Source organism: Gracilinanus agilis, chromosome 2, assembly GCF_016433145.1.
Source record: "Gracilinanus agilis isolate LMUSP501 chromosome 2, AgileGrace, whole genome shotgun sequence".
In the NCBI taxonomy this organism is placed as follows: domain Eukaryota; kingdom Metazoa; phylum Chordata; class Mammalia; order Didelphimorphia; family Didelphidae; genus Gracilinanus; species Gracilinanus agilis.
The window spans coordinates 160,388,630-160,405,662 of NC_058131.1; the positions used below are offsets into that span (position 1 = coordinate 160,388,630).

The 17,033-nt window shown below is 45.0% G+C and overlaps 1 protein-coding gene across 1 annotated transcript in view; it reads left to right on the forward strand.

Annotated features, from left to right (window-relative positions):
* The first annotated feature begins 724 nt into the window (after positions 1-724).
* Positions 725-17,033, forward strand: part of GFRA2 (GDNF family receptor alpha 2) — a 116,076-nt gene continuing 99,767 nt past the window's right edge. Inside the window, exons 1-3 of the mRNA XM_044660824.1 lie at positions 725-764; positions 6,985-7,299; positions 14,503-14,586. Of these exons, the coding sequence (XP_044516759.1) occupies positions 725-764; positions 6,985-7,299; positions 14,503-14,586 (439 nt within the window). The remainder of the gene's footprint in view (positions 765-6,984; positions 7,300-14,502; positions 14,587-17,033) is intronic.

Consider the following 17,033-nt stretch of genomic DNA (forward strand, 5'->3'; position numbering starts at 1 on the left):
GAGGGAGAGAGAGAGAGAGATAGAGAGAGAGAGAGAGAGAGAGAGAGAGAGAGAGAGAGAGAGAGAGAGACGCAGAGACACATACGGTCACTGGAATTCCATCAGAAAAAAAAAGTGAGGCAAGCAGGGCTTAGCGGGAGAAGATTTTTCTAATCCTTTCTTCATCTTGGTGAGAAACAAGCGACTGCACTCTCTTCTGCCCGAAGCTCCTACTGGATTGTTTCTTGGCTTAACCACCCGTTTTTGGATTTCTTTCGATTTTTGCATTTTATTGCGACCCCCCCTCCAGTTCCACCTCTCTTTCCCCAACCCTCTATTCTTTCGCCCCCCTCCATTTCCTAGCCCAGTCCCTCTCGTTTGGAAGGGCTCTGGAATAGTACTGGCTGTGACTCGCGCATCTCTGGAGAAAGGCTAAAGAGACGTCTAACCGAAAGCCTAGGATCTCGGGTTTATTTTTTTTCATTTATTTTATTTCTTTTTGGGGAAGGGGCCAGTGAGAGGCACCCTAGCAGCCCGGCTTTTACCACCCCCTTCCAACACCCCTTTCCTGCCAAAAGAGAGAATAGCAGGGACACAAGATCGTCATCTGGTGGAATATCTGGGATCACCGCATTGGATTTGGGACTGATTATTGCTGTTTGGCTATTATTGTTATTGGTTGTTTTTTTCTTTTTCTTTTTAAAGCCCAGCAGGGAAAGGACAAAAACTGTTGGATTTATTTAACATGATCTTAGCAAACACCTTTTGCATCTTCTTCTTTTTGGGTGAGTAATCACGGGCCGGGAGATCTAGGTGCCTGGCCAGCGAGAGCCAGAGGGACCAAGGTTGGGGCGGGAGGGGCGGGAGTGGGGGGACTGCAAGCTTGGGGAGCGCGGGAGAGACGGAGAGCTAGAGCGAGGAGGGAGTGGGGCCGGGGACACACGGGCGGAGGAGAGTCGGAGCCAGGCAGAGGGAAGCGCGCCTCGGGGCCGGGGTCCGAGCAGAAGTGGGGCAAGGAGAGCAGAACTAGGGGAGTAGAAGGAATACAGAGAACTGTACCGGAGTCAGTGGAGAGTTGGTTATGGATGGACACGTAGAAGGAAGAAATTAAAAAAAAGAAAAGAAAAGAAAAAAGGACCCGTGCTCCTCCCTTTAAACGTTATCATTACAATCACGAGACCAATTTATCCCCAAACAATGGCTTTTAATTGGGACAACTTTTTTTTTCCCTTCCTTTTTTAAATGCCTCATCAGAACGGGAGGCTAGGCGAAAGACTGGGGCATGGAACGTAGGGCAGAATCCAACCTGAATATAGATGCGGGAGTGGAGGGGAGGGCATGGATTCCAAAGCGAATTCCAAAGCGGCTGCTTCTATACTCTGGGGAAGCTCAGAATATCAAGGACCCTCCTGCTCCAAACCTTGGGACCTGCCAATCAACCTTTAGAAAATAATCAGTCTCTTTCTGCTCCAATCCCTTCCCTACAGCTCGCCTTTTAAGACTTTGCAAGAGACATCTTGACCAACTACCTTTGTCCCATCTCACCCCCTAACCTTCAGACCCTTTTGGATTTTTGCCTCCAGGGTTATGAGTTCTGGGTCGGGGTCTTTCGAGGTGGATGGATAGGAGTAAGCTGAAGTTGGAAAGGTCCCTTTCCGGGCTCCTCGGAGAGTCCGAGTTAAGCCTGGGGGCCTTGTCGCTTGCCTGGTGGTAGCAGAAGTGGGTGTGTAAAGTTTAGCTCCTTGGGGCAAGGAAGGCTCAAGGATCTGGGAGCAGGGGGGCCCCGTGATGGAAGTGGTTGGGGCAAGTTGATGTTGGACAGCGACAGAAGCCACTTCTGGGTTTGTTACCCTCTCCTTCTGGTTCTGGGAAAGCCTATCAGAGCATACGAGCTCCAAAGGCTGTTTTTCCTCGTCTGCCCTCCCCCCACCCCAATCCATGATCCTTCTTTCCTTTTGGGAACTACGGTTTCTCAGAAAAAGGTAAAGGAAAAGAGGAAGGGAGGGAAGAATGCCCGGAGTGGAGAAGGTGTGGGGGAGGGGAAGAAATGCAGGTTTGCAAGGCCTTCAGTCTGCAATGACCACAGAGGAGTGGTTCTTGGCTAGTGGGAGTTTACATAGAGATAAATTAAACCCACCCCCATATCTATATCAAATTCTATAGACACTCACCACACTCGTATTGTTAAAGGGAAAAAAATGAGCAAAAACAACCTAACTCATAGAGGGTCCTGGCATTTATGCCAAGGTGCCCCCTTGGGTTTGGGGTGTCTGAAAGGGGAGCATACCTCAGTATCTGAGGCACCCCTAATTCTCTTGGATTGTGGTTCTCCCCTGGACTCAGACAGAGGGTTGAATAACCAGGGAAGAAGGTGTGGAAGTAGATGTTGACCTGAGTGACCACTTGAGAAAGGGGTTTAGGACAGAGACAAAAAGGACAAGAGCCCTTCTACCTGAGGAGGGAGCTTGGGGCCTCAGTTATCCAGATGAGACTTTGTACTGAGGAAGCTTGACTCTTCTTGGCTACAGTGGCCCTGCTTTAGTCCATGGCCCATCAATGGTCTCCTCTCTTCAACTCCTCCCAGCCCCACCTTGCCCCACCCTAGAGGCAGCTAGCTGCTTTAAGAAGTGAGCCTTTATGGGGTTACAGGGTTTGGGAGCAAGAGGAGGTGCCTTGGCTTGGCTTGGTCTTTCTTTCACTCCCTGCCTTGGAACATAGCTTTAGATTACCCATTGCCTATTACTCATTCTTTTGGGGTTGGAGTGGGAGACAGTTGGGCAAGGGTGCTCCTATTTCTCTTTGCCCCTTTGGGTAGCCTTGCAGTCTTTCTTTATAGATCCAGGGCAGAATACCCTGGATGTAGCTGCTTTCTCTTGAAGGGGCTTTTAACAAACTTGACATTGTCCCCTTTCAGTGATTTTTAAGTCTTCATCTTTTAGGGAGTAGGGATAGGTTAAAGGAAGAATTGGACTTCAGGAAAATTAGCTGGGGTTTCCTGTGGCTGAAATACATTTATCATAAGCACCACTTTTAGGCATTTGTGCCCTTCAGACATGTGAAAGCTGACTGGGTCCCTTCAGTGACCTCCAGGGCACCTAAGAGAGCAAGATTTGACTTTACTGCCAACATTATAGTCTTTCTAAACTAAGATAAAGGTAAATCTTTCCATCCCCCAGAAGGATGCACCCAAGTAGAACTCTGAGTCAATGGATGTATTAGGGGAAAGAACAAGATTCCCCCATCCTTCTTTGCAGCTCCTTAGGGATGAAGATGAAAGGAGTTATGAATGTTGGATGGTCCTTGTGTGCTGAAAAAGGAGTAAGGGGGAGATGGGGAGAAAGGGAGATTGAATCAGTCTGGCATTCCCTTCTGATCTCTGCCTTTCATTTCTCTTCCCTTTCTGAAACCTTTTATTTTATTAAAATAGGATTTGGAGTAGGGAAGAGGCAATTAATCACCAGCTTGTAGGACAGTATTGGTAGGTTTGGGGGTGACGAGGTGCACGAGTCAAGTTAATTTCATAAGAGGTCAGGTTAATCACAAGGAAACTTTGTTCCAGGACCACCATTAGATAATTTTTCTTTGGGTTAAGCCTTTCCTAGAGCTTGAAGAAAAAGCTATCCCATTCTGAGCCTTTTTTGGGGGGGTTGCAGCAGATAATTTGAACATGAGAATGTAGAGGGCTTGGCGAAATGTGTTCTAAATAGCTTTAGTTTTGACTGGTGCCTCAACAAAGAGACAAGCACCATTAACTGAAAGGTATTTGGGTAGGGAATGTGGGACTCTTGATGATGAGTGCTCAGAGTGACTGTGAAATACGAAAGAAAGCCAGCTGGGCTAGGCTGGTCCAAGGTCCCATTTTTATCCTGTATTTGGTTTTAGGGGGAAGCTATAGCACCTCTTTGTGGCATCTTCTCACTTCTTCTTGGTCAGCTCCTGTTTGGTGGCCTAGATGTTTCTTTTCCTTGGAGGATGTGAACTTCTTCCTGTTCTAGAGTTTGGGGCTATCTCTGGAACTACTTCTGTCTAGAACCATACATCTTTGCTTGGTGACTCTGAGAATCTTTTGCATCTGCATTTAGAATTTGTCATCCTCTTTAGGTGTTATTAGGGTTGACTGAGGCAATTAGAAGGTAAAGAATCAGATGGGAGAAAAAAGATGGATGAATGAAGGAGGGACTGGCACCTTTCTGAGAGGATAACATTGATGGTCTGAGGGCTACGGAACCAGACCCTTAAAGGGTAACCAAGGGCCTTCGCTATAGACACCAAGGCCCAGGCGTCTGGCAAAAGGCACCTCTTTGAGTTCTAGATACTTTTGCAAGGTCAGATTTGTTTTGTTTTCCATTCATTGCAAATACTTCCCTGTCCCTTAAGATAAAGGTTTTCTGAGCACTGAACCTCCAAGCATGCAGAAATACAACATTTGGGTCCCATTTTAGCAAAGTAGCTTCAGATTGTATCCAGGGATCCTGCACTGGGACTGCTTGCCCTACCTGACTTACTACCAAAGGGAGAGGTGAGAATTGGACCTGTGTGTGGGCCAGGGGAGGCCAAAGGCAGAAGGTTCTGCAGATCAGCTGGCCAGCTGGATGGGTTTGGCAAAGCTATGTCAGCTCAGCTGCTCCCAAATGTCCAAGGCTGAACAAGTTTCATGGGTTCATGCTCCTAGCAATGTTCTAGAAGCTGGAATAAAGGTTCTGTGTTTACTGGGAGCTTATGTATACATTTCCAGCCTGGTGGTCCCTCCTTAGCTTTGGAGAGTATCCATGTTCCCATTTTCCCCAATGAGCCTCCGTTGGAACCTTCTAACACTCTTCCCTCCTCCACCTTTGTTTAAGCACTTATCTTAGAGAGATGAGTGCTCAGTGAATGTGAAGGCAACCACTCTTGATCTGCCGTCATTCCATTTCCTCATTCTACCCAGAAGCCCCACTTCTCTTCTCCCTCACCTGGACCCCAGTCCGTAGTCATTTGTATTCGGAGATGGATTATTTTTGGTGGGGAGGTGGGAGTGGGTCCTGAAGGCCAGGCATTCCAACTCTTTGCCCCTAGGTGTCGCTGTCTCCCTGCTGAAGTGCCCCCCTAAATGGGGCTGCAATGGGAAGACAGAACTGGTCTGGGTGGGAAAGGGGGAATTCACTGGGAAGTCAGTTTTACTTCTTAGGGGGTTTTGATGAGAAATTCAAATATACCTTAAAGGATTTTTCCCTTAGAATTCTTCCCTGGTCTGTGGGGCAGGGCCTTGGAGCAGGGAGGGACTGTGGGGACCAGACTAGGGCTGCAGAATTAGGGAAGACCAGAGAATTGCTCTGATCAGAGAGAGAAGGGCTGGAGTTGGTGGCCATTTAAAGAGGTGGTGTGTGTGTGTGTGTGTGTGTGTGTGTGTGTGTGTGTGTGTGTGTGTGTGTGTGTGTGTGTGTGTGACAACTCCCGAGTGGTTTTCTTCCCCAAAACAGTGAGGTTCCAGAGTCTTGTAATCCAGAAGAAGGTGATTCATCCCCTTTGATGATGAGAGTCCAAAAAGAAATCCTTTCCCTTACTTCTAGCCTCTGATTTTAGAGGAAGCTGGATCTTTTGTGTCAGATTTACTACTAAGGCCATTTAGAGAGAAGGGAAGAGAGGAGAGAGGTAAAGATAGAGAAGGGGAGAGAAAGAAAGGAGGGGAAGAAGAGAGAGAGAAAGATAGAGAGAGAAAAAAGAGAAGAGAAGAGATGAGAAGAGGAGGGAGAGAGTAGGAACAAGAGCACAAAAAGGGAAATTGTTTCCCAGCAGGTTTGTTATACATCACAATCAGAAAGAAAAAGAAACATGGAGAAAGGCCAGACAAGAGGATGAATATGGGGGAGGGGCCCTACTTTTTCTAGGGGAGAACATTAGTGAAGCAGTAAATAGGTGAAGAAGTGATCTTGGAAAGGTCTTATGGAGGAGATCATGGCAGGAATAGGAAAGTAACTTCTTCTTAGGCCTAAGAAAGAGGAGCCAGAAAGATGAGATTTGAGCTTTTCTTGCATCAGGGCAGTCTCCAGATCCTGGAACCTCGTTCCATCTCCCTTTGGTATCTCTAGACTCCCCAGTATTACATTATATCCTGTTGGCAATTAGCTGGATTAGAGCTTTAGTGGGGCAGAAAGTCTGCTAGTCTCCAGCATTTCTACTAAGGCCATAAATGAACTTTCTGGATTCTCATAAAGGATTTGGCCGCAGCTTAGAACTCAGGACTCTGGGGGAAACCTCTTACATTTTTTTATTATCTTGTGCTAAAATAACCCGCTGATGTGGGTGTTGTTTTAGTAGAGTGCACTGTCAGAAAATTTGGGTTCAAGACTCACCTCGTTGGTTGCTTCATCCACTGGCAAGTCATTTCATTTCTCTGAGAGTTAGTTTTCTTATCTGTAAAATGGGTGACAATAATTGCACTGTCACAGAGTTGTTCTGGGCAAACAATTTTAGGCCTATGCAGAGAAGAGTTGTTTTCAGTCATCTGCTTCTCTGTTTCCCATATGCGAGTTCCTTGAGTTAGAAACCTAAGCCTTATCTCTCTTCTAGTACCTTATGTTTTTCTTTGCAGACAGCATTTTAATAAATATAAAAATAAATTGGCAAAAGAGACTGAAAAGAGAAATCCAAGTACCATGTCTAGCTGAACCAATCTGAGAGGTTGAATTCTTGGATTTTACTTTGGATTTGGGACGAGAGCTAGGCTGGTGGATTTATGACTCCTGAATCTTCTTCAACTTTAAAGAAAGAGTGTTAACTATCTCACCTTCTGGGCAGAAATCTGAGTCTCTTTTCCTAGTCTTTCTAGTGATTCTCTGTGGAGGTTAGGGGGAGGCAGAGCAAAGAAAGTCTCCATGTGCCTCACCTTTCCTTCCTGTAAAATGGGTGTGAAGTCCCTGATAGGGCCCAAGATCTTCTCCTCAGACCAGTTTCCTTGGTTAGTAGTCCTGGCTGCGGTCATTCATACCTCTCTTCCCTCCCTCCTACCCCCATCCCACTTCCCAGACGAGTCCCTGCGCTCCCTGGCCAGCCCCTCCTCCCTGCAGGGCTCAGAGCTCCACGGCTGGCGGCCCCCCGTGGACTGTGTCCGGGCAAATGAGCTGTGTGCAGCTGAGTCCAACTGCAGCTCCAGGTACCGCACCCTGCGGCAGTGCCTGGCTGGCCGGGACCGGAACACCATGCTCGCCAACAAGGAGTGCCAGGCGGCCCTGGAAGTGCTGCAGGAAAGTCCCTTGTACGATTGTCGGTGCAAGCGGGGCATGAAGAAGGAGCTACAGTGTTTACAGATTTATTGGAGCATCCACTTGGGGCTTACAGAGGGTAAGTGAAAGGGCTGGGCTGGAGGTGGGTGGTAGGAGGAGGGCTGGCAGGATGGGAAAGGCCCAGAGGAGAAAGGGCCCAGAAGGCTTTGGGTGTATAAATGGGCCAATAGATGAGGGAGGCTGGTGCTTATTGACAATCTCAGCACCTTCATATGGGTTTCTTCATATCAGCCCTGAAAGGTGGGAAGTGTAAATGTTCTTAGCCTCATTTTATGGATAGGAAATTGAGTCTGGGGAATGGGATAAGGTTCAATGAACCATTCAAGGATACTCAGCCAGTTGATAAGTGGAGGGGGCCCTAGATTTGAACCTGGGTCTTCTGATTCTATGACCAGGGATCTTCCCACCATATTTCACTTAGAACTCAGAAAGGCTAACAGCTTGAATGCAGAGGGGCATCCTATGCCTGACTCCTGGGGCCTCTGTGCTAGCAGAGAAGTAGATGAAGGGGCGATCTATAATTAATTAGCAAAGGAACCTGAAGACAAGAGAGGGAGAGAGGTCAGGGATGTTGGGGGAGAGGAGAAAGGCAAAGAGAGGGAGAAAAAGGACCAAGAAGATGGGGAAATGTCAGAGGAGCAATATGTGTACACATACACATTTATATCTCACATGGAGAAATGATGGAGGGTGATGGGAAGGTAAGGTGAGAAATGATAGGAGTGGGGGGGACTGAATGTGAGACCACTCACTACAGATAGAATTGGCAGAGAGTCTTCAGATTGACACTAAAGAAACAGTTACAAATAAGGGGAATTCATTCCCCTGGATGACCTCACCAGAAAATTTACTATTGGAGACAGATCAACAACAGATAGATGGATGGATGGATGGATGGATGGATAGATAGATAGATGGATGGCGACATAGAGCATTTGTTAAACTCTTATCATGGGTCAAAAATGATACTGAATGCTAGAGATACAAATACAAGCAAGTCAAGTGGCTTACATTTCAATGGGAGAGCACAAAACAAATGGGAAATTGGAAAAGGGGGTGAGGCATGGTGCAGAAATGGCCCAACTATAGTGTGGAAGCCCAATTCCAAGAAGATAAGACTCACTTAGTAGAGCTAAGGGACATAGGAGTGGAGTTCAAGGTTAAGATGAAGGAGAGATCAGATTGGTGGTCCAAGTACACCACTGTCACTGAGAATTTCTCAGTAGGTTTCTTCTTTGGGCGAGTCTTCCTTTTTTAGTTATTATCTTGGTTTCAGAGCTATGCATGCTTAGCAGCAGCTCCAGGCACTTGAACCGTTGACATGAATGTTGTGCTATCAGTAGAAGCTATTACCAGGCTTGAGTAGGTCAGTCCTGGATGCTCTCCTTGAATTGGACCCCTCTACAATGTTAGCTTCACTCCAAAACCCAGGCAAGATGATCTGGGGTCTCTCTCAGTGCTGTCTCCTTTGGGAGACTGGGGTTGTGGTGAGTAGAAGGAAGACTCAGAATTCTAGGGGATTCATCCAAAGCCCCATTTGCATCAAACTGACCACCTATTCTAGACTTGGGGAATGTGGATTGAATCTGCCATAAAAATTTGGGTGTATATTAAAAATGAGAGAGTAATACTACAAAATAAAGTAACTTTCTTTTGTAATTAACTCCAGGTTATGCTATATGAGGATCCTTTGTAGGAATTAGAGATGCTTAACCTAGGAGTGAGAATACTTAATGGGGACATGAAAACTTTCTCAAAATATTTGAAGGACTTTCATAGGGAAGAGGGATTAGACTTGCTCTGTCTGTTCCTTCCTAGAAGGCAGGACTAGGGAGCAGCGGGTAGAAGATGAAGAGTTTGGGTTAGAGGAAAGAGGAAATGAATTATTAGAGCTATTCAGAAATGGGCTGCCTTTGGGAAGTGGTAACTTCTTCCAAGAGCTCTTTGTTCAGACATTAGATGATCCCTTATCAGCTATGTGGAAGAGGTAATTCTGGGAAGAAGACCTAAAAGGCCAATTTCCTTTTGACTTAGGGTCACATATTAAGTGTCTCAGGCAGAATTTGAACTTAGATATTCTTGACGAGAAGTCCAGTGCTCTGACCATTGCATCTCCTAGCTGCTTGGATGACATGACCCCTGAGGTGACTTCCATTTCATCATTCTCAGCTTTTTGGAAGACAGCTCAAGTTAGCAAGGAGGAGGAAGGAAAGAAGACCTGCCATAGACCACATGCATCTTATTCCCCAGCAAAGGTGGAACCATCCCGAGGCCAAAGACAATTTACTTTGTGCTCTATACCAATATCAACAGTACTGATTGAATTAGCTTAGTTATCTGCTTTCTTCTGGCAACTTTTGGTTTCCTCTTAAGTTATATTGAAAGCAGAAGGGGAGTGGAGTGAGATTGGGAGCTGTGGAAGGGAAGAGGAGGACAGAGGAGGTCTACTTCAAACAGTCTCCCCACTGACTAGTGACAGCTAACCTCTAGAGAGGAGACAGAAAATTCTTGAACTAGAAAATCAAAAGCGCCCTAAGGGCAGGGTGGGAGAGGGTAGCTGGCATCAAATATTTAAAGAAATATTCTATGGAACAGGGATTAGACTTGTCCAGCTTGGCTCTGAGAGGTCAGAATTAGGAGCCTTGGATAGAAGTTAGCAGAGGAACTTGATAAGAGAAAAAAATTGCCAATTATTAGAGCTATCCAGAACTGGAGTGGGCTCTCCTGGGAAATAGTGAGCCTTTCTCTCAGCCCAGGTCTTTAAGCTGAGGGTGAATGACTGCTTGGTGGATGATGTGACAACATTCTTTTTCAGGTATATTATATGGACATTGAGGTCTCAACATCTTCTGAAATTCTTTGATTCTAATAAGCTGTATAGTCAATCAATGCCCTACATTTATAAAGTATAGAACTTAATGCTTTCAGAAATGTTTTTACATCCATCATCTCTGGAGTTTCTGATTGGAGATACCTCATTTCTGGATAGAAGGTCTAGAAATAATTTGTTATTCCCCCTCTCTTTGTAGAATATAAAGCTGCCAGGTGGTGCAGTGGGTACAATGTGGGACCTGGAGTCAGGAAAACCTGATTTCAAATATAGCCACAGACATGTACTAGCTGTGTGACCTTGGGCAAGTCACTTAATCTTTTGCCTGCCTCATTTTATTCATTTGCAAAATGGAGATAATAATAATGTTTATCTCTCAAAGTTGTTATAAGGATCAAGTGATATAATATTCGTAAAGCGCTTTGTAAGCTTTAAAAGTGCTATGTAAATGCTAGCTGTTATTATTATTATCTTTATGTAAAGGGGTCTCACTCCCTAATTTTACAGAAAAGGAAATTGGGGCCCAGAGTAGGGAAGTGTTTTGCCCAAGATCACACACTTATGAGTAGAGACAGAATTCAAATCTGTGTCTTCCTGATCTAATGTTTCTTTCTTTCTTTTTTTTTTTCCTTTCTACTATGTGACCATTCCCCAGTCGTTACTTACAGCTTGCATTTGGTAACAATTTTAGAGCATACTATTGGTTCTTAAAAAGTTATCTTCAAGGGGGCAGCTGGGTGTTTCAGTGGATTGATAGCCAGGCCCAGAGATGGGAGGTCCTGGGTTCAAATCTGGTCTCAGACAATTCCCAGCTATGTGATCCTGGGCAAGTCACTTAACCCCCATTGGCTAGCCCTTACCACTCTTCTGCCTTAGAACCAATACATAGTGTTGATTTTAAGACTGAAGGTAAGAGTTAAAATAAAGCTATCTTCAATGAGATACTTCCTCCATAATTGTTTAGGAAAGATGGGCCTCTCCTTACCTCCTCTTGTCTATATCTCTCAGTTTTTTCCTCCCTCTTCTTGGAACTGGGCTCCTTTCCTAAGGCCACAGGGTGTGTGTGTGTGGGTGGTCTTCTTCTTGGTTCTGTGCCAGGGATCACTCACACACTCAGGGCTGACCATGGAGAGTCGGGAGTCTTTGAATGGGAAGTAATTTTTCTGAGTGGCAAGGTCCACCTGGGAGTTAATTATGAGGGAGGTCACATTGAATCCTCCCTGTGCCTTAATAAACCTCCTTAATAATCCTTGCCACAGCTTGGGGGCAAGAACTGTAGATGGGAGAAGAGATTGCTGGAATTTGGTTTCTTTCCCATCTCCAAGTGTTCCTCCCCTCCACCTCCACCCCCCCCCCCCCATCCTTGGTGTCTTCTGATGGGCAAGGTTAGATGTGGGACTTTATTAGATCTTATTGCCTTTAGCAGAGATGAAGTTAAGTCTGGAATCTAAGGCCCCTGGAGCTAGGGAGATGACAGGAGGTGGTAGGAAAATGCTGCATGATATGAATATGAAATCAAAATTCCCTTTGGTGGTGTTACTATTCAGCTTGTGATAATCATAGAATCAGAGAACCAGAGAGCCAGTAAGACCTTTGAGATCACCTAGTCTAGCATCCTCAGTTTACATGTAGGAAAACTCAGGCTTACAGAAGGGAAGGGATTTGTCAGAGGTCATCCTGTTAGTGGCAGAGCCACTATTTGCATTATTTACACCTGGTCATCCCCTACCATTTCAAGGGTGTTTTATTTCTTTAGTGATCTCATGTTCTTGTCTTCTTCCTTGTAAATCAGTATCCTTCCTATTATTGTCATCACAGTCCAGGTTTCCAGCATCTTTTTGTTTCACTTGGCTCCCTCTGTATGGGAAAAAGATGTTTCCATGATTGGGGGTCATACATGATCGCCAAAACAAATTTGGAAATCAGGTAGGTTTTTTTCCCCCAAAAAGTTCTCAGCTAGTTCTCCCTGTACCAGTATTCTGTTACAATCTGGGCATGGGAATAAAGTACTTGATTGGGAGCCTGAGTTCAGATCAACTCTGCTTTTTTCTGCCTGTGTGACTTTTGGACAAATGATTTAGCTCTGAGCCTTAATGGTTTTTTTATCCATAAAATGAGGGGGTTAGACTAGATATTGGCCCCTCTCCACCAGCTCAAAATTCTATGAACCTATAAATCCAGGGTTGCTGGATCTTGCTTCTTCTCTTAATTTTCTGAGAATATGTCCCCCCACCTTCCTCAACTTTATGGGGTATCAACTGTCAGTAGATAGTCCACCTTCCATTTAGTATATAATGGAATTACCTATTTCAGAATGACATGTTAAAGGCCATCTTTCTTTTATTTATCTTCCTTCCTTCCTTCCTTCCTTCCTTCCTTCCTTCCTTCCTTCCTTTCTTTCTTTCTTTCTTTCTTTCTTTCTTTCTTTCTTTCTTTCTTTCTTTCTTTCTTTCTTTCTTTCTTTCTTTCTTTCTTTCTTTCTTTTCTTTCTTTCCCTCCCTTACATTCTATCTAAGAATCAATATTAAGTATCAATCATAAGGCAGAGGAGAGGTAAAGGCTAGGCAGTTGGGTTAAATGACTTGCCCAGGGTCACATAGCTAGGAAGTATCTGAGGCCAGGTTGAACCTAGAACCTCCCAACTTCAGGCCTGGCGCTCTATCTACTGAGTCACCTAGCTTCCCTGTTAACCTACTTTCAGTTATTGAGCACTCACAAAGTGCTGAGTGCTGTGGAACATATGAAGATGAGTGAGACCCATTTTCTGTCTTGTAGGAGCTTACAGTCCAGCTGACTGAACGTAGCATGCATTAATTAACAGTGTCATGCAAAGGAATTATTTGTATTCATTTTGGTCTAATTCTTTGCTTATAGCATCTTTGTGCTTTTGAAAGTAGGTTCCTGTGTTGCCTCCTTTGAGTCCTGCAAAGTAGCTATATGATATTAAATATCAGTACAAGAGATGTCAACAGGTAGGGCAAGCTCAGTGCTCAACAAGGATCAGATATAAGAGTAAGGAAGGTTCTCTGTGAGCTGACTGTAATCAGGGTAGGCTTCATGGAAGAGGTGACTCACCAGATGGCTAGCCTTAGCCTCCAATGTGCTAAGAGCTTGGGGCAGATTGGAAATGGGTATCTGAAGCTGTGAGTCATTCCCTCTTTTCCTCTTCCTCTGTCTTAGTCCATTGATTTCCCCACATCAGTGGTATCTAAAGAGGTCCATTCCTTTCCAAATGAGGACTTTGAGTTAGAGGAGTTGGGGAAAAGAGGGACTCCTAGCAAGTCATGGAGGGAGAGATGCTCTTGAGCTAGGTTCCGGGAGGCTAGAATATACCACTTGTCTTTTGTCTCTCCATCCTTTCTTTTCCCATCCTCTGACAGGGTTCTGAAGCTGGGGAGTGTGACAGTATGGGAGGGAAGGAGAGAGGAATTCAGAAGTGACTGGCAGATAAAGAAGTTATGGGAAAATAGGAGGAAAAAAGGAAGAGTGGGGTTTGAGAAGGGAGGGATCTGAGGGTCTTGAAAGGGGGGCCTGGATATGTCTGGGGCAGGGAGAGTCTGGACTGCTACTTGGCCAATGCTTCTGCCCCTTCCCTAGAGCAGGAGATCTTAACTTGGGCTTCGTGAATTAGTTGTGCTGTTTTTAAAAACATTTGGATAACTCTTTTAAAACAATTGGTTTCCTTTATAATCCTATTGTTATTTCTTATGCATTTAAATTTTATGCTAGGGATCAGTTAGGTAATACAGTGAATAGAATGCTAGGTCTGGAGTCATGAGGACCTGGGTTCAAATCTGAATTTAGGCATCTCCTATCAATGTGATCCTGGGGCAAGTCACTAAAGCCCCATTTCCTAGACCTTCTGTTCTTCTGCCTTGGAACCAGAACTCAGTACTGATTTTTTTTAAACCCTTACCTTCCATCTTAGAATCAATACCATATAATGGTTCTAATGCAGAAGAGTGGTAAGGGATAGGCAATAGGAGTCAAGTGACTTGCCCAGAGTCACACAGCTAGGATGTGTCTGAGTCCAGATTTTAGTACTGATTCTAAGACAGAAGACAAGGGTTTTTTTTTTAAATATATATTATTCTACAAAGGAAGTCCATAGGTTTTACCAGATTGTCTGTCAGAGGGGTTCATGACACACAAAAGAGGTAAGAACTCCTCCGAGGTCATGGATTCATAATTAGAAGGGACCTTAAATGGCTATCTGGTTCAACCCTTTTGTTTCATAGATGAAGAGACTGAAGCCCAGAGAGGCTAGTTACTTATGACACCCAAGTTACAAATGACAGAGGAAGGATTTGAATCCAGTTTATTTGGATCCCATTTGGTAGAAGAAGGGAAGGAGAGCTCGCTCTTCTAACTTCCATCCCCTTGTCCCAACAAGACATCTACATCCATTTCATTTTCTTCTTTCTCTTTCAGGAGAGGAATTTTACGAAGCCTCGCCCTATGAGCCCATCACCTCTCGCCTCTCAGATATCTTCAGGCTTGCTTCAATCTTCTCAGGTAAGTGGATTCCTTGGGAAGCCCTGTTTTAGCTCTGAATGCCAGAGCTTTCCTTTCCTCTCTCACCAGCCTCACGTGCCCTCCATCATTAAGCCTCTGTGGCTGTCTCCCTGTACGTTCCCCCCAGGTCTCCTCGCCTCTTGCCATCTTGCTCTTGGTCTCCATTTCCAATGCCTTTCTCACTCATTCATTCTTTCCTTTCAGTTCCTTAATCTGCTACTGCCCAGAGGGATAGACTAGAAAGAGGAGTCTTTGGGCCTTGGGCTTTCTCTTACTCACTGGCCTACTCTAGGGAGCAAGGAGGGAGGGATACTCAGGCCTGGCTTCTTCCTTGGTGGCTGTCTGGTATCGGACCTGGACTAAATATATTTTGGTTCTTTCATCTTGTTCTCTTCCTGTCTCTGGGAACTAGTGGATGAGGGATAGGAAAGCCTAACTGTGGCTGCAGGGTGGCAGGAACTCTGATTGGGCAGTGAGGCTGTGGATGGCATTCTTTTGGCCAGGGGAAATGTCACGATGGAACTTTTCATAGTCGTCCCAGAGTCTTCTCCCCAGTGTTCTCGGTGTGAAACTCAGTACCCAGAGTTGACAGGTTATCCAAGGATAATTTTGGGATTTTCTAAGACTTGAGGGTATTTTGGCTTTGTAATCAATGCATTCCTGGCATGATTTTGAAAGTTATGAATAAAGGCTTCTCTAGAAGGGTGTGTGTGTGTGTGTGTGTGTGTGTGTATGTAAATAATTCTGGACCCACTTGCAGAGGGTTGCAACAGTTCAAATTAGTCAATTTAAGATCTCCCTCTCTCTCTCTAGATCTCAATTGAGAATGTATCTGGAGATGACAAAAATTTATATCTGAACTGAGTCTTCCTTTCTCTCCTCCTGTCACACCCTTATATGCATTGTGGTAAAGGAAGAAAAGCTCTGTAATGGGAATTAGGAGACCTGGATTATAATATTGACTCTGCCACTTGTGTGACCTTGGGCAAGTCCTTTCCTCTTCAAGGGCTTAATTTTCCTCATTTATAAGATGGTTGAACTAGATAATTACCAAGGCCCTTTTCAGATGTGATTTCTTGAATCTTTTGAATAGATTTGAATAAAACCCCTCTCTTTGACCACTCTTTTCCCCTAAAGAAAAGAGGTATCCTGATGGAATGAAAGCCATGGATAGCAGTAGCCTTCTTTCTTATGCAGGTAGACACTCAGGGTACTTTTACCCCGGCTACACCCAGTATGCCCTTGGCCTTCCCTCTCCTCTCTGGGTTTTGAAGGCCAACTCTGATAATTGATACATGTGCCAGATGAGGCTTTTAGGGTAAATCATATCAAAATAAATATGAAGGGAAACCTCAAAGGGAAAAAGGAAGATATCAAAAAACCTGCTGGAGGCATCTAGGTAGCTTAGTGGAGATAGAAGGTCCTGGGTTCAAATGTGGCCTCAGACACTTCTTAGCCATGTGACCCTGGGCAAGTCACTTAACCCCAATTGCCTAGCCCTTACCACTTGCTCTTCTGCCTTGGAACTGATACTTAGGATTGATTCTAAGAAAGAAGGTAAGGGTAAACAAAAAGAAGGCTGAGAAATGGGTGGCAGAAGGGATGTGAGCCACTGAATGTCAGAAGTGAAAGGGACTTGGGAGACTCTCTCCTTTATCAGAGGAGGAGCTGTAGGTGAAATGAGGAGGTATCCAGGGGTCTACCCTCCAGCTGGCATCAGGGTGTCTCCTTGCCTGTGAAACAGCTTGGACCCCTAGCCCAGCTGACTTCTGATGACTCTGAACTTAAGCCCAAGTGTCCTCTTAGTAGAAAATCTTTACTTAATGGTCTTGACATTCTGCTAGACGAGGATGTCAACAAGACAAATGAGCAAATTACTGGGTCTCTAACCCGCAGTATCAGCTCCCTATTATCTGCTGCCTACAGGCAGCTGGGTCAGATGTACATTTTCCCCTTCTCTCCCCCTTTCCTCCCTCCATTTCCACTTTTTTCCACCTTTCTGCCCACCTCCCCTATCCATCTATAACAACACTTTTAGGGAAAGAGAAGCTATTTTTGCATAGTGAATGGAAGACTGACCTGAGAGTTGGGAAAACTTGGGATCAAATCCTGTCTCAGACATTTACCGTGTGACCCTGAGCAAGTTATTGAATGCTTCTGCTTTAGTTTTGAACTATGATGAAACCAGCTTTAAAAAAACCCCCAAACCTTACCTTCTGTCTTTGTATCAGTTCTAAGATAGCAGAGTGGCGAGGGCTTAGATCAGGGTTAAGTGACTCACCCCAGGTCACATCACTAGGAAATGTCTGGGGCCAGATTTGGACTCAGTTCTCCCAGCTCTAGGCCTGGTGCTCGATTCCTTGTGCTACGTAGCTGCCCCTGTGATGGAGCCAGCTCTTAACTGCTTGTGAGAAACGACCGTTGAATTTTCAGTGTGAATATTTGCA